This window comes from Fundulus heteroclitus, chromosome 5, assembly GCF_011125445.2.
Source record: "Fundulus heteroclitus isolate FHET01 chromosome 5, MU-UCD_Fhet_4.1, whole genome shotgun sequence".
Classification (NCBI taxonomy): Eukaryota; Metazoa; Chordata; class Actinopteri; order Cyprinodontiformes; family Fundulidae; genus Fundulus; species Fundulus heteroclitus.
In genome coordinates, this window is record NC_046365.1 from 7906558 (window position 1) to 7931816 (window position 25259).

Consider the following 25259-nt stretch of genomic DNA (forward strand, 5'->3'; position numbering starts at 1 on the left):
CCCCAGGATGCAAGCACCCTGCTCTCTAACCACAAGGACACCACTCCCAAAATTAGTACAGCATCACAAGCATCTGTCAGTTTATGAGGTTAGACTCACCCAGTATGCATGAAGACGTAGCTGAAGTACCTCCAGGCCTGGGATCGGAGCTGGGGGTGGTAGGGCAGGGGGCTTTTTAGGAAGGACGGGCTGGACACCTGCAGCACCAAGCGATCCAGCTGGATTCCATAATACATGAACACTGCTACCTGCACAGGGAAACAGACGGGCATAAAGCAATGATCTTAAGCATATACAAGGAAATAGCAAAATAGAATACTGTAGTACTTCTGTGGTACTTCTGTAATTTCTCCTTCTCAGAACTTAAACTGAGAAGCATTAATACGCTGGCATCCTTCTATCCTACAGTCAAGAAACACGGTTGCTTATATGCTCACTGTATTTCATTAGTTCTTTGTGTACATACACTGCCTTGCAAAACTATTCATAGCAATTCAACTGATCACATTTTCTTTCATTTCAGTCACAGACTTCCAAGTATTTTATGAATATTTTATACCAAGCAGTTAATAAATATACACATTTTCTTTTATTTCTTCATGAAGAAAGGTCTGAATCAATTATTTGCGCTGCTTCCTTTTGCTACCATTGTCACTCATTAATTTGGTTTTATCTAAACTCTTCCCTTTTAGCTCTGGCAGTACATTCTGCTGAAAGGTGAACGTCTACCCCAGTATTTTGTTTGTTCTCCAACCAAATGGGATCTTCCATGTAGGTCAGAAACGTACATTTTGATCTAATCTGAAAAGAGCACTTCCTTCCACATGATTTCTATGGCCAGAATTATCGAAGCAAAACTCTCAGATGTCCTGTCAAAATATGTTGCACACCTGAGCAGCCAGTTGCCGCAGCTCCTGCAGAGATACCACAGTTATGCCACACCATTTCTATATATTTGAATGACAGACTGAATATTGCTCTGCGAAATGTTCAAACTTTATGATACTTTTCAGACAGTTTTCTGCCTTTTAATGTTTTTATGAAAATAATAATTAAAAACATAATTTTCCTTTGATTTCACAACTATGGACTGCTTTATGTCAGTCTATTACATGAAATTCTAATAATACAATAGACTGTTATTCAGGTTGATCAATTTCCTAAATGTTTGACAACGTAAACTGTGGTTCACTGTCAAGTTGTTACTTATAGTATTTGCTGATGAAAGGTAGCCCTTTCTTATGTCTGTGATGAATGTATCACCCTAAAATCCTATAATCTAACACAACTCAATAGAGATTTTTCTGTATATCTATCTATATATCTATATCTATCTATCTATCTATCTATCTATCTATCTATCTATCTATATCTATATATATATATATATATATATATATATATATATATATATATATATATATATATTCACTACACTGTAAAGTTTTAAATTGAGCACTAATATATCAAAATCACCTGCAGCATTTAGAAGAAATCTTAATCCCCTCATAACACATTTTCATCAAAATATGACTCCAAAGCAGGGTTAAAACGTAAAAACACAAGGACTTTATAATCTAGCCAAAAGTCAGTCTTAACCCTGGCAGAATTAGAGCTAAAACTAGCTTTCATTGAACCAAGAAGTTTGTTTTTTGATATGAAACTGGACAGGCATCTCTCAGGAGAGAACAAAAAAACCAAAAGGAGAATAAATTGTTATATCTTATTGTCATTAAAGCAATCAAACCCATCTTATAATCGCTGCTTTGTCTATGCTTCCACTGGTAATTTACCTAATTTATCTTATCCCACTCCAAAACATTAATATTACTTCCAGCCAGAAGGAACACGTTAAATTAGAGGATTACTTTAAACCTGATGCTGCCAGGGGAGAGAATAATTTTCTGAGTTTTAAGTGCCTTCTTAACCGATTTACCTCTGCAATAGTGATAGCCAGGATGAACCAGGGAGGGGGGCAGTATGTGTAGCTGTCAAAGTACCACTTGCGGTCGACCTCGCGGGGCAACGTTTCATAGGCAACATGGCGAACAAGCCGCTGGGACAGCCCCAAGCCCACCTCATCTCGGAGACTGCAGCCTTTCAGCTGCCTGCTCCCCTGCAGAATGGCCCTCCGGAAACTGTTGGAGCGCTTGTTGCTCATCTGGGCAACAAAGACGAGAGAAGTAAGGAGCGACAAGGATTAGGACACCATGTAAAGGGTAGAGAGCTTAATGAGATGTTCATTATTAGAGAGGCTTATTATTGGGATCCTTTAGCCAGCTTTATCAGGCATTCTTGTCAGATAGGCTGTGTTATTGCCCAGCCACCAGTAAACTCACCACCTCCCTGTCTCTGAAAGTATCATGTCCGTATAAGTGAAATCTTATCTGAGCCAATATTAATCATTTAAAAAAAACTCCATTGGGTTAATTTTCCAGGCTTTCACTTTTCATGTCATCAGTACAAGTATCTAAAAGAGATGACTGGTCAGCGCATATTCAGACGTCTGCTAACACCAGTGCCATCTGGATGTGGGTTTCTCTTCTGGCTCCAGGGGTTGATTTTGCTTAATTTATTCCACTTTTCTGCTATTTACAGACTGAACCCATGTTTCTCAGTATGTATTTCTAGTACTCAGGCTCTTTCCTGTGGATGCAATGACAAATAAAGATTTCTTCATATTCCACCTATTTGAGATCAACCACTTGTGAACTGAAGTATAACGCTAATTTCCTCCCAGATGGACTGTGGCAAGCTAGTCATTTCATTGAGCCACCAGGATGAGTGGCTCAATGAAAACACATTATAAACACGTTATAGTCCTGACAACAAGTGGAATCTGCTGGAACTAGAGCTAACCTGATGCTGATGTCTTTCTTGGAGCAGGTATTGGGCCAAACCAACAAACCCAGACAGCTCGGTCGTTTGTTGCTTCTGTTGACTTTAGTCAGTACGTTTAAGACCTCCGCCCAAACAATTGTTGCACACTTAAGTAAAATGTACATATTTATAACCAAAGAGAAAACTGGAGCTCTGCTTGGCAGCAAAAAGAAAACACAAGAATAACCAGAGCATAGAAAGTTTCTTCATTTTATTTCTGATCATTGAACCTCCATCCACCATGATCCAGGAAGGATATGGAAATGTTGGCAGCCTGTTGGAAGACTTTGACACAAGGTAGGAATATTTAAAATCCAGAAATGATCTAGAGGCAGCTGTTAGTGTTGCTAACGGTGTCAGCTGATTAACACCGGCAGGAGTTGTTACAACAGTTGAAGAAAATGTCACCATCATGTATGTTGTCATTCGTCCAAAACAGGAAGCTCTGTTTTCACTGAGCTGCTGCAGTTTCTCTCAGTCTCTATGGCTTAAGTCAGGACAAAAATGCTTGTTAGGGAGAAAGCAGGTAGTTGCTTTTTCAATCATTTTACAAACATTTAGACCCCAGTAGAACTGAAGAGTTGACACCAGTGAATGTTTCTGAAGTGCTGTCATGTTCTGAAGTCCATAGATTTACTTTTTTTTCAGTTACAGACAGAAACACATACCGAGGTATACAAATTGGTAATGAATACATTAAATAGCTTTCCCGGCGTCCTGACCATAACTTCATGGGCTGCGCACAGTGGTGGGCCGAGTTATCAAAAAGGGTATCTACTTGAACATATTTTTATTCAAATAAAAGTAAAAAGTAGCCAACCAAGAAATTACTAATGTAAGAGCAAAAAAGTATTTAATATTTTAAAAAAAAATGTAATCGGACAATCAAAAATATAAAGTCATATACAAATTCTGGTATTTACAGTAAGTACTAAAATAAAAATATAGAACAAATAGTATACTACAAAATAACATTCAGGAGGAAGAAACAATTTTCAAAATCATTTTTTCAACATAAAGCTTATGAGGCCAATACTTACAGCAGTTAATGTAAATACAGCATTTTTGAACAATGCAAAGTGCTTCCAATGACATAATATGGGCTTTACACCAGGGATCACCAACCTTTTAAAAACTGAGAGCTACTTCTTTGGTACTGTGTCATACGAAGGGCTACCAGTACTGACCTTTGAACTTCAACAGTCAAAACTCGCTTTAAGTTTATGTAAAATAAACATATTTTAATGCTTTTTTTTTTAGATATTGTGTGTGGGCACCATGTTGGTGACCCCTTTTTTTACATTGTTCATTTGACCTCCAAATGGCTCGATGAGCTCAGCAAATAGCGTTAGAACAACAAAGCTGGTGTACGAACGAGAAGTCTCACTATAACATAAACTGTAGGTGTGTCTCTCTAGTGCATTTTTGGTTAAAACAAACCTGTTCTTTATTTAATGAAGTTATACATGGTCGACACAGCAGCAAGACATTTTACTCAAGCAAGACTAGCAATACTTTTCTAATTAAGATGACTCAAGTAAAAGTAAAAAGTACAGTGCAGGGAAACTACTCCTAAAAGTACATTTTGTTCAAAAGGTTACTCAAATGTAACTAGTTACTACCCACCTCTGGGTGCGCAGAAGAATATATTCACCGCTAGAAAATTAAAAAAAACATTACAGAAGACTTGTTTCTTTGCAAGCTCCAGCACCCGGCTCTTGATAACTCATATTCTTAGCATTTCGTATAATATTATTTTGCTTTTTCAACCCTGATTTCGATCCTTTTAGCCTGTTCATTTCAAAAAGCCCGCAATCAAATATTCCAGCTGCAAAAGCCTTTCATTGATTTAAAATCAGTAATTAAGGCCACATTTACCATGAAAGCAATGCCAATAAAGATATGTGTGCAAACTGATCACCCAGCTTCAGACACAACATTGCCATAGACAACATCTCAGGGGTAATTTTCATCTTCTAAACGTAATCATCAAATAATTCAAAGAGTCAAAATCCCAAAGGTTAGTCAGAGTTCAGAGGTGACAGGTTTTAGAAGCCCTTTTTATCCTTCATCCCTAAAGCACTTTCAAATGTTTCTCAGTCATACAGCAAAATTACACATCAGCCAAATGAAGCATTCAGGTAATGGCCCGAAATCTGCTTCCTTTTTCTGCTGATGATAAGTCAGTAACAGAGCAACAGGCAGGTTATTATGGTGAGAATATTAAGCAGGAGTTTCAGCTGCCAGCGTGGGAGGCTGGGTATATTTATGATCCGGACCTCGTGCCTTGCTAACAATGCCTATTCATAATAAATCAATCTTCACATCAATTTACTGCACACAATATGGCGCCTGCTCGGAGAGAAACTAACTAGAAATGATGGAAAATAACAAGCGAAAACCAGAGCAAAGAGAAATACTAACAGACATAGCACTGATCAAAATAATTGATAGAAGCCATGTTTCTGCTGATTGGTATGGATATAGATGTGTGTATCACAATATGATGATACAATGTGCCACAGAGTTCAGCCAAAAAAGGGAAACCTGTTTCACTTTTTCTTACATTTCATGTAAAAGAGTACGAAATGTAACATTGGGGAAATGTAAGGTTCTGCATCGCTCTAAACAATCCACGCTGTTCTAAAGTCTTAAGTACTCTGAGTAACGGGGAACAGCTGTTTTCATCCACTCGACAGGTGAAAACCAGCAGCTCTCAGTTTGTGGCGAGTCAAGGCTGGAACAAACTGTGCATTGTGGCTGCTCACAACTCAGGAAAAGGACATACCTGTCTTCAAGTTCCAAGGACCACGGTAGAAAGAAAAATATAAGATGTTGTACACAGTGGAAAATCTCAGAGGACACCAGCAGTAATAAGAGTGATGGTGCGAGGGAGATGAAAAGGAATCCAAGGATCACCACGGAGGAAGAATGTGGGCCACGCTGGAGGCGGCATCTCCAGACAGACGGTCCATCAGACTCTACATGATGCTGGACTCCGTGGATGCAGACCCAGGGGGAAGTAAAGGTCACTAAAACCTGCATGGTCTTTGCAAAATCTCCTCTTGACAAAGAAGACTTTGGCTTTTCTGTCATGCGGTCAGAAGAAATAAAAATTTAACCACAATGACTTAATTTGTTGTTAAAGCAACCCTGAAGCATTAAAGCCCAAGAACACCATCCCCATTGCCAAACATGGCAGTGGAAACATAATGCTTTGGAGGGGCCTTTGAAAAGGAAGCCTACATGAAGACCCTCAACATTAGTCAGTCAACAGCGAAGCTTGGTCTTTGGCAACATTGGACGTTTCAGTATGACAAGGACCCAGAACAAACAGATAAGGAAATGGTCGGCTGACAAGAATAGTATGTTTTGGAGAGGCTCAGCCAGAGTCTTGACTTGAATCTGAAAGAGCCTGAAAGAATCTCTGATGAGAGCTGGAGATTAGGGTGAGGGAAAGAAGGTATTCAAATGTCAAAGCCTTGGGGCTCATCGCAAAAGATGAATGGTCAAAGAAACCAGCGGAGACACGCACAAAGCTTGACGGTAACTATGAGAAGCATTCGGTTGCTTAAATAGCCAATAAAGACATTTCCATCTATTATAGAGAAAGGTGTGAATAGGTTTGGTCATGGTATTTTTAACAATGCCAATAAAAAAAATTAGAAATTTATGTTTCTACAGTGATACCCTTGGTATATAGACATGTTATGTTTTGGGAGATGCCTGTGTCATTTCCAACCACAAAACAACTTCTTGCTTCAGTGAATATAACCTTGTTAAAGGTGTGAATGGTTGTGGGTTTAACTGTATCTCTTACCTGGTTCACAGCAGTTGCCTGACTAGCTCAGTCATTAGACTGTGAGATTCTTAATCTCAGGGTTGTGGGTTTGAGCCCCATGTAGTGTCCCTGTAATTTCAGTGACCTTTCATGTTTGTTAAGGAGCTAGTAGCTCTTGAGACAACCACCTTTCCTTAAGTAGATGTCTAGTCTCTTTATGTGGGAGTGGCAGCTCAGTTGTTAGACAGCTGAGCATTTGTCTTTTAGAGACCCCAAAGGTTGGTGGTTAAACTCCCTGAGCACCCATCCTTAAAGGATATGTTAAATACCTAGGGAATTTTCCTGAGCAATTCCGACTCTGTGGGACTATACAGGGAAATATTATTATTTTTTAATAAAAAATGTTTGATTTAGCATGGGCGAAAAGCAGAGAGCCTTTTCTTCTAAATCATTCCGTGGCCTTTATACACTAGTAGCTGGCCAAGAAGGAGGGCACAGAGAGAAGCGGAGGGCATGCAGTAAATGTCCTAGAGCTGTGGAACCTGGGACAGCTGTGTGTAGGATTGTCGCCTGTGGTCTGTGTGATCTACCACTGAGCCCCGTAGACAGCCTTTTTCTTTCTGTATGTGTCCCATTCATTTTCATCCTGAAGTGAGGGTTTAGCCTGCTGCATCCCCTGCTCAGACCTGAGGAATTTTAAAAGAAACAGCATTCTTAGGATATGTGTTGAGTTGATTGCTCAGAAGCTTTGTTCTGTGGCGCGATTTCAGTAAAAACAACAGCCTTGTTGTATCATTGACCGATCAATTTATAGCCACCATTAAGAGGTTGCATCAAGTGAACAAGAAAAGAAAAACACATTGACCCAACTTCAGCTGATGCCAGAAATGTTTAACATGCCAGAGACAGCAGTGTTGCTTAGTTTCATTTTATAGAGACTTCAAACTCCGTGTTAATATTATTCAAGTCCTAAATATCCTAAATTCGCACAAAAAAATCTTATCCATGTGTCTCTAACAGAAATCCGTGTTAGCATTGTGCATCAGTGTGTTGAGGTGTTGTCCAAGCTTTGTGGCTTTATTGACCATGTTGTGTGTTTCAGACAATGCAAATCAATTAGCCCCACCTCCCTCTCGTCTAGTTTCTGCTCTCACCTAACCGAGTGCTCTTTTTTTTAAAAACTTTGCCTTGTGTTTCACAGCAGTATTTATGCCACTACATGTGCAAACGTTTAGATTTGAAAACCCACAGACAAAAAGGCTGGTCAATGAAAAAATACACTGGTCGATGAAAACTTCAGCGACACTTGAAGGTTCAGGAGCAGACTTTATTGACAGACCAACACATTTTTCTCAGGGTCATAAGAAAATATAGAAAGAAGTCATGTAAAACTTGGCATAAATAAGATGACAGATGGCTCTTTAATGAAGGTTTTAGGTCTTGGGAGGGTAAATCTTTAGACAGATTTCATTATTTTAGTCTTAATAACAGATCCAGAAAACTGTGGGAAAATGATTACAGGTTACCATGGCCACCTCTGGACCACACAAAGGCAAGTGCACACAGATACCCCCCTTCCCAGCAGCTGGGTTACATATAGACAGTCAATTCTTCTGGTGAAGTGATCGCACTTCCTGTCCTTTTTTACAAGACACAAAAGAAAGAATGGCATTCTGTGTTGACCCAGTGCCAAGAGGAGAAGGGACAGGGAGAGACAGGCGAGGTGAAGGAGACAAATGGGTATCCATCCAGCAGGGGACAGAGACATCTGTGAGAAAAAGTCAGGAGCAGGAAGAAACCAAGAAGGCAGAGAAACACGTCTAAAGGAGAAAGTAGACCAAGGACACATATAAATAAAAGAAGGGTAACAAAGTTGTATAGCAATAAATTGGTAATGGTAATTGTTTTTTGTATGACTTCTTGGCTGACATGTCACAAAGCTGAAGCAACAGTGGCAGAATACGCTTTTCATGAGGGGTGACACTGGTGAACATGTACAAAAATCAAACAAATTAAAAACCTTCCAAACCATTTTGGATGTCAATCATCGTCCTCGTCACCTCTTGCTTCTCAGCCTCGGCTACAAAGTTAGCATCCATCATGTGTTGTGTATCATTCATATTGCTGCTCAGACAAGCAAGTCTGAACTGCTAGTAGCTGAAATGTGAAAATGCTTATGAAAGTGCAAATCTATATTAAAAGTTGTTTGTTCAGAATGTTGTTTACCAAACCTAATAAATCTTAAAAAGTAAGTATTTGCGTCAACCTTCATTGTTCATGACTGTCTACAGTTAATCCTTACAAACCCATTTTCGGAGTCTTGGATGTTTATTACATAGAAACCCAAATTTCTTTGTAGTTTTTTTTTAACACCATTGTCTTATAGTTTGTATTTTGGAGTAATCCTGCATTGGAAATTCAAAATTTGATCTTTCATAGTAACTGTACAGCTAATAAAGGAAAAGACCTTCAGCCCTTTACTCATTTGAAACCACGGCAGCAGAATTTTGCCTTGTAAACGTCTTGCTTTCAGTAGCTGTGATCTGTAGTGGGCGTTAGTTGAAAATCTTTCAGCTGCGGATGGATAGCCTTGCTTTTCTGCCCCACAATCACGAGCACTAATTAATCACCATGCTCAGGGGCCAAAAGCAGGAAATGACTCAGGATCAGAAATCAACATAACCTTGGAGCCCGTCTGGCTTCTCTCAGTGAGCAAAAGTCAAGTTTAAACATTATTTTACAACACAGTAAACTCTCAACGAACTCTGCCTCGCAACGTCAGCTACACTTTTTTACATTTTATGTTATAAACACAAACTTCTGCAAGTTTTGAGATTTTATGTGATAGCTCAACATAAAGTAGTCTCTAAATGTAAAGTAAAAGGATAAATAGCTTTTAAACTTTTTTTTTCAAATAAAAGTCTGAGCAATTTGTGCCGTGCACAAATAATAAATGCGACCATAAAGATTTGTTCTGAAATCCCCTTATGCACCATTTATAGCTGCAGGGGTTTGAGGTGGGTCTTCCAGTTTTTGTAATCTTAAAGATAGACATGTTTGCCTGGTATTTAGTGCCTTCCTTCTTCCCATCTACTAACCAGCTTCACTGGCCCTGCTATAGAAAGACAGCCCTGCAGCATGATGCCGCCGCCGTGTTTCACAAAGGGGGTTGTTTACTAGGGTGTGTAGTCTCTGCACACATACCTGACGGATCTTTTATTTTTACACAACTGCTGATGTTAATTATAGTACAAATCCAAAGGTTACCATGGATAACTATATCTAGCTTTTCTTTATGACGTTTGTTGTTTCTGCAAGTGTGGCAGTAATCAGGCTTGAATCTGACCTCACTCCACAGTGAATTTGTGATTCAACAAGAGCGATTGCTGTGTTGAGATTAACTGAATGTGCAGCGGCTGTGAGGAAGTAGGGAACAAGTGAGAACTGAGGAAGTTGGCTGGGGAGTAACACAGAAATGAATAAACAGGAAGCAGGGAAACTAAAAACAGAGCACCAGAGCATCGACTAAAATGTCAAACTAAAACGGAATCAGATGCTAAGCGCTATTTGTACTCTTTAGCTTCTCAGGAAGTGTTGTCAGTGCATCCAACCTGAACATTATGTCTTATTTTGTGTGAATCTGAATTATGAGCCAGTACTCACCAGTATCGTGACACGATTCTTGAATAGCTTGGAACACACAAATCTGAAGATTAATGCCGGGTTCACACAGCAGTATAATTTGCCTGATTTTTGCCCAGATCTTCCCCTTCTGACACACCCCGATTATCGGGGTTGCTCTTAAGAGAATCTTTAGAGGTATTCCTGTAGTGTGTGCTGTGTTAAGAGTGATCTGATCCGCTCGGAAGGACGTCAGGACCACTTCCACCTCAAATTGGAGATATTCAACATATTGGGTTGTCTTGGCCTGATATCCTAGTGTGTATTTATGATTTTTGCAGGTTTGGAAAATCAGCTGACAATTTTTAAATCTTGCCATGTGAACCAGTGTCATGGCTGCAGATACAGCCACACAAATGGGGTCAAAGCAAAACATCACACTGAATAGATGATTAGAAATTTCACTACATTTCCTTTTCAAATTTAGGATTTAAGTTACAGATAGAGAGTTTGTTTTTTTGTTCAGAATGAATTCATTTGCACAATATAGCACTGTATTTTAAAATAGGTGCACACATTTTAGTTCTCTCTGCTATGTGTGCATTTGCTTTAATCTTTTTGTCTTTTCTGAGTTACCTCAGTGGCAGCTGCTCCATGCCTCTGTTTGAGCAAAGATGTTGAAAAGGGGCGGGACGAGCTAATATGGACACCTGCAAATTGGCACAAACCGCATCTCCAGATCGAGGGGGGGGGGGGGGGTTTGCTTGTGTTAGTTTCAGTTAGGTTTTTGTGTGTTTGACCCCTTCTTTGTGTCTTTGTAGGCTGATCAGCCACTTTTAAGTTTCCCCTTCTGTCTCACTGTCCTTTACTGCTTTGACCGTCACAACCAGATATAAGGGACAATGACAGTTGCAGCTTTTACAATATAAAACAGGGTACAATGTATCGTCCTGTGCTAAAAATTAGGATCATTTCATCCCAAACAGTGACGGGAAGTGTGGATACTATTATTGACCGGTTTCTGGTCTGGCCAGGGAACACTTCTGAGTGATGGACGGCACTGAGTTAAACATACGCGGACAAATAGACGACACAAAAGAGGCGACAGGCAACAGAATGGAAAGTCAAACTAAAAAGGTATGGCAAGGAAAAAAAAAAACAAAGACACGGGTAAAAGCGGAGACTGTAAGAGGAGAGGGAGCAGGAAGCAGTAATTTGAATGCTGCCGGTGACGCAGCAGCAAGAAAAGGCAATTACTGACAATCACGCTGATGGAAGAGCTGCTGTGCAAAGAAGAAATAGCGCGCCGAATAAACCCCTCACAATCTGTCTCTGGCTGTCCTTGCCTCCATCCATCATCCCTCAAAACCTCTTTCCTCACCTTTTACCTGCCAACCACCTTTATTTTTGTAGCAATAAAAATGTGCGAGGGACCAGCCGCTGGCAGTAAAGATGAAGGAGTGCTGCTTCCTTTGTCTAAAGTTAGCAATTTCCCTTTAGCGACGCCATATTCGTTCACACAGACCTGTGCAAACTGTATTTTACTTTATGATCACATTGTCATACACTCCTTTAGGCGCTCATAAAATATTTACAGGATTTTTAGGCATACGTACAATGCCTTGATAGAGCAACAAACTGCAGATTTTTTTATGACATGAAAGGAAAAGAACACGGTTTTATGACATTTTCTACAAAACCGCTTTGAAACATGGCGTTCTTTAGTGTTAAACTCCTTTTACCCTTATAAAACCTAAATACAGCCCAGTGTGACCAACGGCTAAAGTCATCAAATAGGTAAATAGAATCCAACTGTACGTCGTCTAACCTCAGCATAAATGTAGCTGTTCTGTGAAGGCCTCAAATGTTTATTAGAGAAGAGCAGTGAGCAAACAGTGTTATGAAGACCATGGAACGCATTCAAAAATACTTTATAAATTCCCAGAAGGGAAATGAAATTAAATTGAGCAAAATCAACGAGAGAGTTGCACAGAAGCTTAAGGCAGAGTCAGGCTGTGAAGCAATTATCAGAAAAATCCTTGAAATCATCTTAATTACCAGGGCTGGATGAAATCTAGTGTAGCCCCACACAACGCATGTAGGATGGTGGGCATTCCAACTTCCTATTGAAGACTGCACATACATTCAAAGAATAGAAAATGTATTCAAGGCCCAACAACAGACAAGCAACATTTGTTTCTTTTTTTCTTTTAAACTGGTTCCTATGCACTTCCCCTTTCAAATGAAACCCTGACAACTGCCCATACAGCCCACATCAAAGACTGCCACTGATGGTAACTCTGGAAGGGCTGCAGAGTTATACAGCTCAAGTGGAAAAAAAATCTGCTGACAGGACAATGATTAGTCATGACGTGAACAAATCAGGCCTTTATGGACGAATGGCATGAAGAAAGCAAATGCTGAAAGAAAGCCATAAAGAGTCATGTTTGCAGTTTGCCACATGAGTCGTGAAGGACACAGCAATGTGGAACAAGGTGCAAATACAAACCTTATGGCTTACATGAGCTAAGCACACCATCCCCACGCTATGCAATATGGCTATGACAGCATCATGCTGTGAGGATCATGCTTCTCCTGCAGGGACAGAGAAGCTGGTCAGAGTTGATAGGGTGTGGCAACCCTATAAGAAAACCTGTTGGAGGCTCCAGAGACTCCAGGACAGAGGATCACCTTCCGTAGGACAATGAAACTGAACATACGGCCAGAGCTGCATTACAAGGTTTAAATTCAAAGCATATTCATGTGTTAAAATGTCCTAGTCAAAGTCTGGACCTGAATCCAGTCAAAGTTCTGAGACACGACACGTTTTTCAAACACCATTGTGTTTATCTATCATTAAAAAACATCCAATAAAATACATTGAAGTTTGAAGTCAGGTTTAACCTGCTCCGAAAGAATCGTTCATATGCCTTCGAGAAACATTCAAGGATTTCTGTGCTCCTATGGAGGCATTGAAGCGAAAGAATGTGCGACAATGAAAAGCCCTTATCCCTTTCTGTCCCACTTCCCGTAGCACACTGTATCCAACACAATCCCACATGATCTGAGCTGGAAAGAGCACAACAAAAGCTCCTTTCGACGTTTTCCCCAGATTCCTACAGGCCTCATTCCTCACCCACTGTATCAGACAATAAACTGGCGTAAAGAACAAGAAACACAGAGAGAGGCAGACAATGAGTTCCTTGCAGTTTTCACAGACATGCACGTCCTCACCTAACCCCCCTCAACAATCCACTACTTATAGTTTTCCATATGATGAGTCTGATTCTAAGAGCACTCCACCAAGCGTCCTGCATGGAAGTGCAGCGTGACCGAGCAGGCAAGCCCAGATGAAGGTACTTGAGTGAAATATCGGACTATGAGCAGCAGGCAGAGGTTTGAAGGGAAAACTGTAAGTGGGGCAAGGTCAGCGTTAAAAAGGGAATTTGTGACCAGAGTGGAGCTTCTTCCTCACAGAAATGAATAACACTCAGTCTGTGCCGAGGGGATCTTAGAATATGGTTTTTGAGGCTCAGCGTAAAGATTGTATGGCTCAGAGTGAATAACTACATTAGGTCAAAACACATAAACTCAACGGTCATATCCAAATTCAACTGCTTTAAGTAAAATATGCGAGGCCATGCACAGTGCTCTGAAACTGATGCATTACTATTAAGCTGTTTTTCCTTTTTTCTTACATGTTAAATGTAAATGAATGTAAATTTCATCAAATTTAAAAGAGAAAAAAATCTATTCCTCGTGTTAAAACGTGACCACCTGCTCTGTTAGCCAGGTTTTCTCAAAAGAGTTCAACTTCAGCACCCAGATTCCTGAATCCCTTAAAGTCTGATGACACAAAGTGGGCTAAAAAATGACACATCATGGCCTGATCCAAGGGAATTCAAGAAAAGATGAAAAACAAAGTCTCGCACATCTACTAATGGAGAAAGGACAAAACAGAGGGGAACCTTTCCAGGAGTGACTGGCCTCCCAAAAATAACTCCAGGAGCCCAACCATAGGTCATCCAGAATGTCACAAAATAATCATGAACAACATCTGAAGCTCAGCAGGCCTCCGTCTCCTCAGTGTTTAGATTGGTGTTCACTATTAAACACTAAGATAGAGACTGGGCAGAAATGGCATCCATGAGGGTGGTACCAAGGCTAAAACGACATGAAACATGAAACACGAAACATGTTGAGGCTCCACAAAACCTTCAGGAAGATACTCTCTGGACTGACAAGACAAAAGTGAAACTCCCTGGAAGGCGCGTGTCGTTTTACATCTGGCCTCAAACCAATAGCTTTTCAAAAGAAGAAAATACCGACAGTCAAACACAGTAGTGGTGTTGTGATGGTCTGGGGCTGCTTTGCTAGTATAGGATGTAGGCCACTTGCCAGAACTGATGGAACCATGATTTCTGCTATCTACAAATCCTGAGGAGAATGGCCGGCCATCAGCGCGAGGCCTTAAGATCAAGTGTAGTCGGGTTAAGCGGCGGTGCAAAATTCTAAACCACATTGGCCAGTCCCCCTCTGAATGGCTAAAAACGAAATCATAAATTAGGTTGCCCTGAACAAAATCATGACACCAATCATGTTCATGCTTAAAAACCCTTTGTTAGGGATAAATTAAAACAATTCAGTAAAGAGGGCCAGAAGCCTTTTTCCCTTCATACATAAATTAGCCACTTGAAAAGTGCATTTTGAATTCACTGAGGCAGTGCTTATCTTATATTTAAGCAAGTTTGATGATCTAATGGAGAAAAAAACGGAAGGACTCTCTAAGAGGGCAAACGATTTTTCACCCCACTGACTACATTGGGATGAAAAGTATTGAGTTTAAAATTCTAGTTCTAACTTTCTAGGCCCCTCAGTACATCACTGACTTGTGTCCGTATTCTCTGGGCGCACCCTTCGGTCTTCAGACCAGAATCTCATGCAGCTTTATAAAACCCGAGGAGACTTGTCCTTTCAGGCTGGAATGACCAGCCCCCATCCCTCCGTGTGGTTGGCTCCTTAATAACTTTCAAAAAGCAATTTAAAACTTTGTAGTTTATTTTAACTCTTGTTGTTTTATGGATTCATTCACATGTTCATTTATTGTCCCCATTTTCTGAAAGGCACCATGTGATGTTTTTTTTTTTTTTTTATCTTTGAAAAGCAAGCACTTCATAAATACATTTTACTTTACTTACTACATAATAAATAGTGGGTTAATATCAAAACAAAAGAACCGCCAATGTGTAACTATAAACTTTTTAGTGTTAGTGTTAAAAGCATCTCACCAAGTTGACAAAGTCCTGGTAGCAGATTTTCCCATCGGCGTTGCCATCAGCGAGAGCCAGCAGCACTTCCAGTTTGTGGGGGTCGAGCTCCGAGCCGTGGGTCGCCAGCAGGTCCCTGAACTGCTCTGTACTGATGAAGCCTGAATTCTCTGCGTCGTACTGCGGGGGAACACAGAGGTGAGGCAAAAATTATTAAGCCCTGCCTGTATGAACGTATATGTTAGCTAAGATGTTACACCAGCCACATTCTAGCACCCCTGCACCAAAAACACTGCCGAGCGTTTCTGTTCCAGGATCTGCTTTTAGGTACAGGGCTGTAATAAAAGTCTTTGGCCCCTTACAGATGTCTTTGTTTTTGTGTTTTTTTAACACTTAAATGTTTCAGATCGTTAAACAAGGTTTAATATTTGATAAAGATAAGCTGAGTAAATACAGAAAGCAGTTTTCAAATGAGCATTTCATTCATTAGGGGAAAACAGCTATCCAAACTGAATGGGCCCTGTGGGAAAAGGTAATTGCCCCATAAACCCAATAACCACTTGTGCCACACTTAGCAGCAACAACTGATATCAACAGTAGCACTTATAGTGAATAGGTTTTCCACATAATATTCAATTTGTTTAAAAACCAAGGATGCACGGACAGACGTGCACAACGAGGGAATTACAGTTGTTTCAATCTATCCCACAACACAGCCATAAGCGCACTCGGTTAACTGATCCCTCTGCTAACACACATTCGTTTTGCCTGCTGCATCTGTGCCACCGTATCTTTATAAAACACGCTTCTCAAACACATGTGAAGGGGATTGTGTGTGCATGGAAATTGAGGCAGAAAACTATTCAGCCACTACAGATCCACCAAGCATTGGGTCAAATCCTGGATCTGGTGCCACAACGTCAGCTGTGAAAAAGAATCAAAGATGGTAAATTCCTGCATTTTCCAGGTTTTTCAAAGATTTCCCCAATGGACTCAGGATCATCTGCTAAGGATTTGCCAAATCAGCTGATGGGGTGGATTTATGTCACGTCTCAACCCTCTTGTTAAAATCCTGTTCCACTCTTTAACACACCCTGTGTGACGTCGCCTCTGCTCCTAATAAAGATAAATAATGAGCATTCCTGGCAGACAGTTCAGAAAGAAATACTTTGTTGTTATTTGTAGCTCCTTAAGAGAAGTCAGAATCAGCAAATGTTTACAAAACAGGATGTAGGATGAGGACCAAAAAGAATCTCAGCTCAGTGCATCAAAACAAGTGATGCATACTAGGGCACACCATTAAAACAAAGCTAGCATTTTTCAGTAGCTTCTCAAGTACATAAAGTCCTGAAAAATAAAGACTAACCCTCACTTATACATGTCGATCCCCATGATTCTTTCTCTAGGTTACTCATTTAACACGTAAAACGTAAACTCCCCACAAGACTTAACAAAACAAGGAACCAACCTTCTCCTCCAGCAGATCAGCTAGTTTCTGCCAGAGAGATGTTGTCATGATGAAACCACATCACCAGTCACAGTGTGAGAGAGCCAGCATGTTCAGTGTGCGTCTCATTGTTTGTCCCAGACTGGGCAGCCTTATTTCTCTGCAGGACTAAAGGATTACAGTCCAATCCAAGACCCCACACCACGCACCTCCCCTCCCTGCCATTCACCGGCCAATGACACAACAATCCTCCCCCTCACCCGCTTCATCTCACACTTTCTCCCTCAACTCTCTCTGTGATGGAAACATGTGAGGTCCCTGATTGGAGAAGGGTTTAAGTAAATGAGGCCGTTATCTCTCCTCACGTCACTCACAGATGCTGGCAGCCGTACGTTGTCCCCCCCACCAAAACACCACCACACACATGCAAACACATCCCCCGCCCCACTTTGCCACACTGCAGGCTTCATAGCTGAATGAACAATCCTTGAAGTCAACAGGCTGCCTGCTTGGGAAAGGGGGGGGGGGGGGTGCTGAAGTGGGTCGTTGCACAATAGGCCTCTGAAGGCAATTTCATGCAAGTATTATCCAGCCCCTTCGCTCAAACCAGCGATTATTTTTCCTTCCATCCAGGCCCATTGTGTGACGCAAAGACAGACACTTTCGACAGACTCATTTAGACTTCTCTGTCAGATTGGAATCAAACCGTAATCCTTTAAGATTAAACAGTATTGCCAATTAATAGGATTTACATATGTGTGTCGATGGACTGCACTGTGTCGCAGTTCCCATCACTGCTGTCCTGCAGCGGAAACGTCCTGGGTTTTAATCCTGCTCTGCAGTCTGTCTGTATGTAGTTTGCATCTTCTGAACAGGCTTCCTCCCACAGTCTAAAACCATGGCCGTCAGGTGAACAGGTCACCGTTGGGTGTGAGTGTGTGAGGGCATTATGGTTTGTCCTGTGTGTCTCTGGGTTGCCCTGTGATGGACTGCCCACCTGTCCAGGGTGTACCCTGCTTCTCATCCTCTGACCGCTGGAGAGAGGCACCAGCAACCCTTCACAGACAAGCAGGTAAAGTGGATATTTGTATTGACTATGCTGCCAGTGTTTAAAGGGAGTTTGCCTTTTATTAGGTTGTATGAAGTTATTATCAGTAATAGTTACCTTACCTGTAGTAGAAAGGTGTCATAGTACTGTGAGCTTGTGGAAAAGTTAAATATATCCCTGGAGTGGTGGAAGCTAACAAGTTAGTCAGATTTCCAGAGACTGTTTTAACTATCGTTAGTGATTTAAAATAACTCAAACTAACATTAATTTATTATCAATTGGATAACACAGTATTTGAATGGATATTGGTAGTATACAGGACCATATGTTTGTTGTGTTCCTCTGGTCTGTGGTGCAAAGTCCATACCGAATGGGTGCAGTTGATCTGTTCACTGCACTGTTCGTTCAGAGCTCATCTAAGCCCCGCCTTCTGTGGAGCTGTTTCGGCCCTTTCCACAGCATGGTAGGCATCTGTAGTACCTGCTGCTGTTAGAGTTAATAGAGTAGTTCATCGCTCAAAACAAAAAATCATCCAGTTTTACATGTTTTAAAGTACTTAAAGAGGTAATAAAATATAATGTTAGAGATAGAGACATTGGTTGGTGATTGGACTTGCATACTTTTCAGATTGACTGACTGTCTGGTGCAAGGCAAAAACGTAGAAAAACTGGATCCATTTTATGACCAGTGATTGGACCATACCTAAATGCTAACACCACACTCTTCGTGGTGGATGTGGTTACAGAGAGAAGATTACTCAAAGTGAGGTGTTCATAAAGGATTTCAAGAAAGTAAAACAGGTGGAAGGAAAGTCCGTTTTTAATTGGAGACATGGTGGCTTTTCCTTCAGATTACTAAAACTTAGACTTAGGCTTTGGAGTGTGCAGTTCATTTCGCTCCTTTCACCATTTTATATTTGTATAGTTTTGGTCCTTTAATAACGTTTCTAGGTAATAAAATGAGTCACAGGAAGTTAATCTGTACCCTCTTTGAGGATGTTCCATCATAAGGAGGTAGGAGCAAATTGACAGAGAGAAAGGTTAAACTTGTAACAGGAAAGTTAGTCTGTTTTGTCTTTTTGAGCTTTCAACCACTCTCTGTCATTGAACTTGCTGGATTTAAAAATGTTGAAAGTAATTAGAAAATCTCAGGCATTCAATGCTGTATAAGCTCCCTTTCTAACGAAATATGTGATATGTAATGCTATAAGTGAATGATGAGATAAATGTATATTTGGGTTCCTGTTAACATAGATTATAACCTAGATAGCGTGGAGCCTATCCAGCTCCTGTTTTGGCAGGGAAACAACTTATTTGTTGTTTCTAAGTGACCTCACCAAAACATCATAATACCTTCCTTCTGCAACGTTAGGAAAAGAAGAATCACAAATATTGTTGTGTCATAGAAAGCCTGGGCACATTGTACCTTATAACTATAATTAGCTAATAATTATTACAGACCAAGCAGTTCTTTGCGGTATTGCCATTGTGTACTGAGCAATGTGACAATTATATTTACAAGATATTGTGCAGCCCTACTTCTAATTGTATTATTTAATAATATTATAGCATGGCCCTTTCCTGTAAAACCTTCATAGAGCATGTTTTCAAACAGCTGAAGGGGAGTGATCCAGAGCCCTTCAGATTAAAATAGACACACACACACACACACACACACAAATCTTGGCACAGACATAATACCTCCAAACATTCACATGCAGTGATATTAAGGGCTTCCAAACAGATTCTCGGTGCTGTGGAGAAAAACGGCAGAAGGAGGGGTGCAGATTATAAAGATGTGGACAACGAGGTAGCAATGGGAAGGAGGCCTGGGGGCGGGGGGAGAAGGGGGGGTTCAGACTGGACACAATGCAGGGCTTTATGTTTTCAGCCTCATTTTCATAAACCTGAATATTGTGGCGGTAGAGGGAGGGCAAATTGCAAGGGTCGGGGAGATTTTCTGAGAGTTTTCATTTGCATAGAAAGCCTGGAGAAATACAGCAGACCCAACACACACTGGAAAATATGCTGAAAAACATCTTCAAAGAGAATGAAATCCAGGCTCATATCAAGTGGCTGACTAAGCCAACAGCAGAAAAGTACTCTAACACACAACTGGGTGTAATCATAGGACTGTTCATATTAAACTATTACATCCGTTAAAGCTAAATAGAATAAGAGACATAGTTGATGGAAGGTCATCTGAACAATTTGATTAACTTTACCACGGCATGTCAGACTAGTCTGACCTCCAGGATCTGATTGACCTGGAGTGATACGGGTCACCATTCGGGTTCAATACTGTTCCAGTGAGCTCCTCTAAGGAGCAGTAGGAGTGAGGTCTAAAAGCAAGATGGGGGCATAGCCCTTGTAAGAAAAGATGGAGTTAATTAAAGGATACAGTAAATATACCTGTCAGCACAAATAGTATCAAGGCAAGTGCTGTGAAAAAGTATTGGGTCCTTTGCTTTGTGCCACAATTGAATGTTTGATATAAACAAATGGTAATGTTAAAGAAAAGTTGAGTAAGTTTTCAAATGAAGATGTCATTTGTTAAGAGAAAAATATATCCACCCTGCCAGATGTTAAATCAAAAATGTATTGTTTTTTGTACCACAGTTTTTTAAACAGCTAAGTTAAATCTGACCAGGTAATGCCAGCTCTGTAGAATCGAGGAATCCCTTAAATAGAACCAGTTGGACAAAATGATGTAGACTAAATTATCTCTTGATGTAAAGAGTGAACAATTGAGAAACAACATATTTGACTCCTATCCATCTGTAAAGGACTGCAAAGCCATTTCTAATGCTTTAGGACTCCAGTGGAAGCCAATTTTCACACATGGTTTTCCAATTTTACTCCCTCTCATTAATGACTTAGAGCCCAGAACACCATCTAAGGCACTGCAGGCGTCGACTGCCTGAGATTAGGTCAGAGTTCATGATTCAATAATATGAAAAAGACTGGGCAAAAATGGCATCCATGAAGAGTTCCAAGACCAAAACTAGTGAAAAACACAGATTATGTCTCACAATTGGCAAAAAACTTTCCTCATGATCTTAAATTCAAGCACTTTTGGGTGATGCACCAACACAATGATCCAAAACTTACCAGTCAGTCCCCCTCTGAATGGACCAACAAAGAAAATAAACATTTTGGAGAGCCCTAGTCAAATTCTTGACTTAAATCTGATAGAGATGTGGTAACACTGCCTTAAACAGCCCAGTTATGCAAGTTATTACAAATACTTGATGGCAATTTAGATAGCTTTTCTCTTTTAAAAAGTAAATTTTTCGAAACTGTCATGGTTTGTGGCGAAGGACCAAAGCAGCAATAAGACATCGGCAGGCGCACACTGGGAACAATAATATTTTAATGGAACCAACACTGAATCACACCAAACCTAGGAACAGGGATGGAAAACAGACGATGTGACAAGTAATGAACCAAATCTCAAAACGTTAAATTCGCTCCAACACAGCTGCACAGTGGCGCAGTGGGTCCTAGGTTTGAGTCCACCCTGGGTGTTTCTGCATCTCTCCAGGTACTCCAGCTTCCTCCCACAGTCCAAAAACATGATTGTTCAATAACTGGTTAATTGGCTTCTCTAAATTGTCCTTAGGTGTGTGTATGAATGGTTGTTTGTCCTGTCTGTCTTACGTGTTGCCCTGCGACAGACTGGCGCCCTGTCCAGGGTGTACCTTGCCTCTCGCCCACTGAACACTGGAGATAGGCACCAGCAACCCCCTGCGACCCCATGAGGGATTAAGCGGGTCAGAAAATGGATGGATGTTAGGTTAATTGGCCTATCCAAATTCTCCTTAGGTGTGAATGTGTGCATGTGCTATTTGTCTCTGTGTTGCCCTGCGATGGACTGGCGACCTGTCCAGCATGTACCTCACCCATTGACAGCTGGAGAATGGGTGACCCCACAAGGGATAGACGTGTTGGAAAAGAGATGGCTGCCTACAACACAGGTGAGTGGGATTTACTAATTAATGCTGGCTCTGACTGAGGAAGAATAATTAAAGATGCCATAAAATTAACACAAACACCCAAGGATCATGACAAAAACTGTTTTGAATTTACTCAGAATTGCTAAGATTGTTGTCAAATATTTGATGCTTATATACATTTAGGTGAAAACAGGAGACAAGAAGCAATTTGTGAAGGACATATATTTCACAGCTCTAGATTCGATTTTAAACTCAAGTCAAATCTGAAACTTAAAAATGCTTTGGTTTTGCTCTAGTGTGTGTGTGTGGGGGGGGGGGACTCTAGGTTGTGTTATTGCTGCTGTTGTTTGCCTTTTAGCTTTGCTCTGCTGCAGAATAACACAGAAGTGGTGCAGAAACATAAAGGGCCCCCGGTTACAAAGCATATTTTAACCTTATGTACATTCTACACTGTGTTTACAGAGCATTTGTGGGAAAAAAGACTGTTCTCACTCTTTCAACTCGTGGATTTATGAAAATAAACAGATATTTGCAAATCTTTTCTGGCCTATTGGCCTATGTCTGAGTCACTATTTTCTAAGACTTCAATCTAAAAAAAAAAATTGATAAATAAATAAATCAACCGTCAGGCATTTTAAGCCTAAAGAGTTATTCCCCCGGAATAAAACAAAAATACTTCACCGATCTTAACCTCAGAGTCTTATTCTACTCCAGCTAGAATTCACTGATTGTTCCACCAACCTGTCACTTTTGGCCAAGATTTTAATCTTTAAAAGACATAAATAGTAAATCAATTTACATGCATTTAAACCTGATGGGGGTTCTACCTGGAATAAAATAACAAATAAAAATCTAACCAACTTGCTAGTATCGGCAAACCCAAGTCTGTATTATTGGTTCCATAATAGATATTTTTAATCTTCCTAAAGACATTTGGGATACCTTTATGTCAATTGATCTTATCTCCCCCCTCACTCACCAACTTTGGAATATTCAGTAGCAGATGTTCGATTTATTTAATAAATAACGGGTCTCAGCTTCCCTTTTTTCAGGGGGCTCGGACCTGGGGTCTCACTGATAAAGCTTGCATACGCAAAAAATGGGGCCTGAAACTTGAGTATGTCACTTTTCATTGGGATCTATATTTAAAAAATAAAAAAACTTGATGAGAACGTACGCGGTCCTCATGGCAACGCTGACCCATTCAAACACTCATTTTTGAGACAGAGGAAATTGGCGACGCAGATGGTGAAGTGGTGAATTGCAGACAAACTGCATCATGATTTCATGGTTTAATTTCACTCCATATGAGAATTTAGTCATAGACTGATTTCATCATAAGCTTTCAAACCCCCAATGTTATTCATGCTTGCACTGGTGACACTTAAGTATACACATGGGAACTTTCAAATAAATGGCTTGTACAGCACTTTAACTAGTCTTGACAACATCCAAAGCACTTCACACTACAGTCAGTCATACACACATTCACATCCTGACAGCAGTGAGCTATGTTAGTAGCTATAGCTGCCCTGGGACAGACTTACAGAGGCGAGGCTGCCATACAACGGCACCACCGGGCCCTCTGACCACCGCCAGCGGGCAGTGCAGGTGAAGTGTCTCGCCAAAGGACACAACGACAGAGACAGAGCAGAGGATCGAACCAGCAACCCGCCAACTGCAGGACAAACTCCCACCACCGTCGCCCCATAATACATAAACACATAAAAAAGGCCCATAAGTCAGCTTATATCTTAAATAACAGTCTGCACAACATTTTTTGGGGGTTTTCTACTAACATATTCTTCTCTGCAATGATCACCTGGGTGGCATGGAAAACAGATGACTGGCCAATATGCTTTAGAGTCCAAGCATTGCATTTTGCAATAACCTAGAGGGGAAACTTGCTACACCTCCCTACCAGGTGCTGAAAAGCCTCACACCCATGGAGCACTCACCGTCCATCAGCTTGCAGATTTTTTTTTTTCTTTTGAGGGGGGGTTGGGGATTGGGTTCAGCAACATATGTGCTTTTACCTCTGATTCACAAATATAATAAAAAATGTTTTTGCGAAAAATGTTTTAAACATTTCCTTACTTTTTCTATGTGTTGCCACTTCACCATGATGAAGAAAAGATCAGCTGACTTGTTTGAATCCATATTCACGAGCTGCTTTGCATTGACCATTTATCATTGAATCTGGGCTTGTGGAGGGCAGAACATGAGGTGGAACCTGGTACGCTAACATTCAGGTACAGCTGTGATCTATAAAGGAGTACGCATGGTTTTGTAAATTTATAAACGTTACAAATGTTTCACGTACACCATTTTCTTTTTTGAGGGGTGTATGAACACCTTTAGTAAGGAATTTATGCTATGTCTTATAAATGAGACCCCTGGTGAGTGCTGATGGGGCCTAAAAAACTGGCTGCTGGTTCCTCTATTCTAACCGTAGGTCACCTGGAAGTCAATCAGTGAGTCTGGAAGAAAAATCTTTGTGTTTGATCAATCGTCTCTTGGGATGTCACATCTGGACTCCCATCATGTCCCAACAGTTTAGTCTCCATTGGGAATTTATTGAGGACTCAAGGTTTGCTTGCTTTTTGTCTGTTCAGCTCACTGTGCGTACAAAGGCACACACAATATCCCAGAGAAGGAGCAACAATCATATAGTGCATGCATGTTTTATACAATTCAAGATGTGAAACAAAATTTTAAAAATGCTTTAAAAAAGGTTGGGTGAATTCTGTGGTTTAGACCTTAATCCCCATTTTGTGGAGATAAAACTTCTTCTAGTCTCTGCCTTGTCTTAACCTTGACCCCCTGCTGCTCAGACCATTTTATATTCATATAGATGGTTGACATCCAAGCTGACTGTTGACGCCCAGATTCAACCATAAATAGACAATGCAAAGCACCTCATGAATGTTAAAGTTCATGAGGTCATTGTTAACAACGGCAACCATAGAGAAAAGAGAGAAAAGATACAGTGAACAAATGCACAGTAAGGCCTTTATTAAACGTGCAAATCAGACGTAAAAGCAAATACTGTGAGTTCCAGCTGCTTGCTCTGCCCGTTCTGGTGGTTCCTCGGTCCACATCGCCTTTTCTGGTCAATTCCTGCCTTCATCATTAGTTTGGCCTGTCACCGCCTGCAACCCCTGGTCTGTCTGGTTCTGCTTGCCTGCCTCCCCTGCCACTACTCATCCTCTTCAATAAACCTTTCAAAACGTAACTCTGTGTCCGGCTGCATTATCGGG

The 25259-nt window shown here is 40.7% G+C and overlaps 1 protein-coding gene across 5 annotated transcripts in view; it reads right to left on the reverse strand.

Moving 5' to 3' along the window:
* The window catches only part of rhbdl3 (rhomboid, veinlet-like 3 (Drosophila)), a 94241-nt gene that overhangs the window by 20883 nt on the left and 48099 nt on the right, over positions 1-25259 (reverse strand). For 2 of the 5 annotated variants that reach the window (XM_012873182.3, XM_012873184.3), the window contains 3 exons: positions 15571-15729; positions 1937-2161; positions 100-248 (listed from right to left, as the gene is read on the reverse strand). In XM_012873182.3, the coding sequence (XP_012728636.1) occupies positions 100-248; positions 1937-2161; positions 15571-15729 (533 nt within the window). Of the gene's footprint in view, positions 1-99; positions 249-1936; positions 2162-15570; positions 15730-17017; positions 17177-25259 lie in introns of those variants that run through there. The other 3 variants (XM_012873185.3, XM_021321841.2, XM_036136805.1) reach the window with 3 other exon arrangements.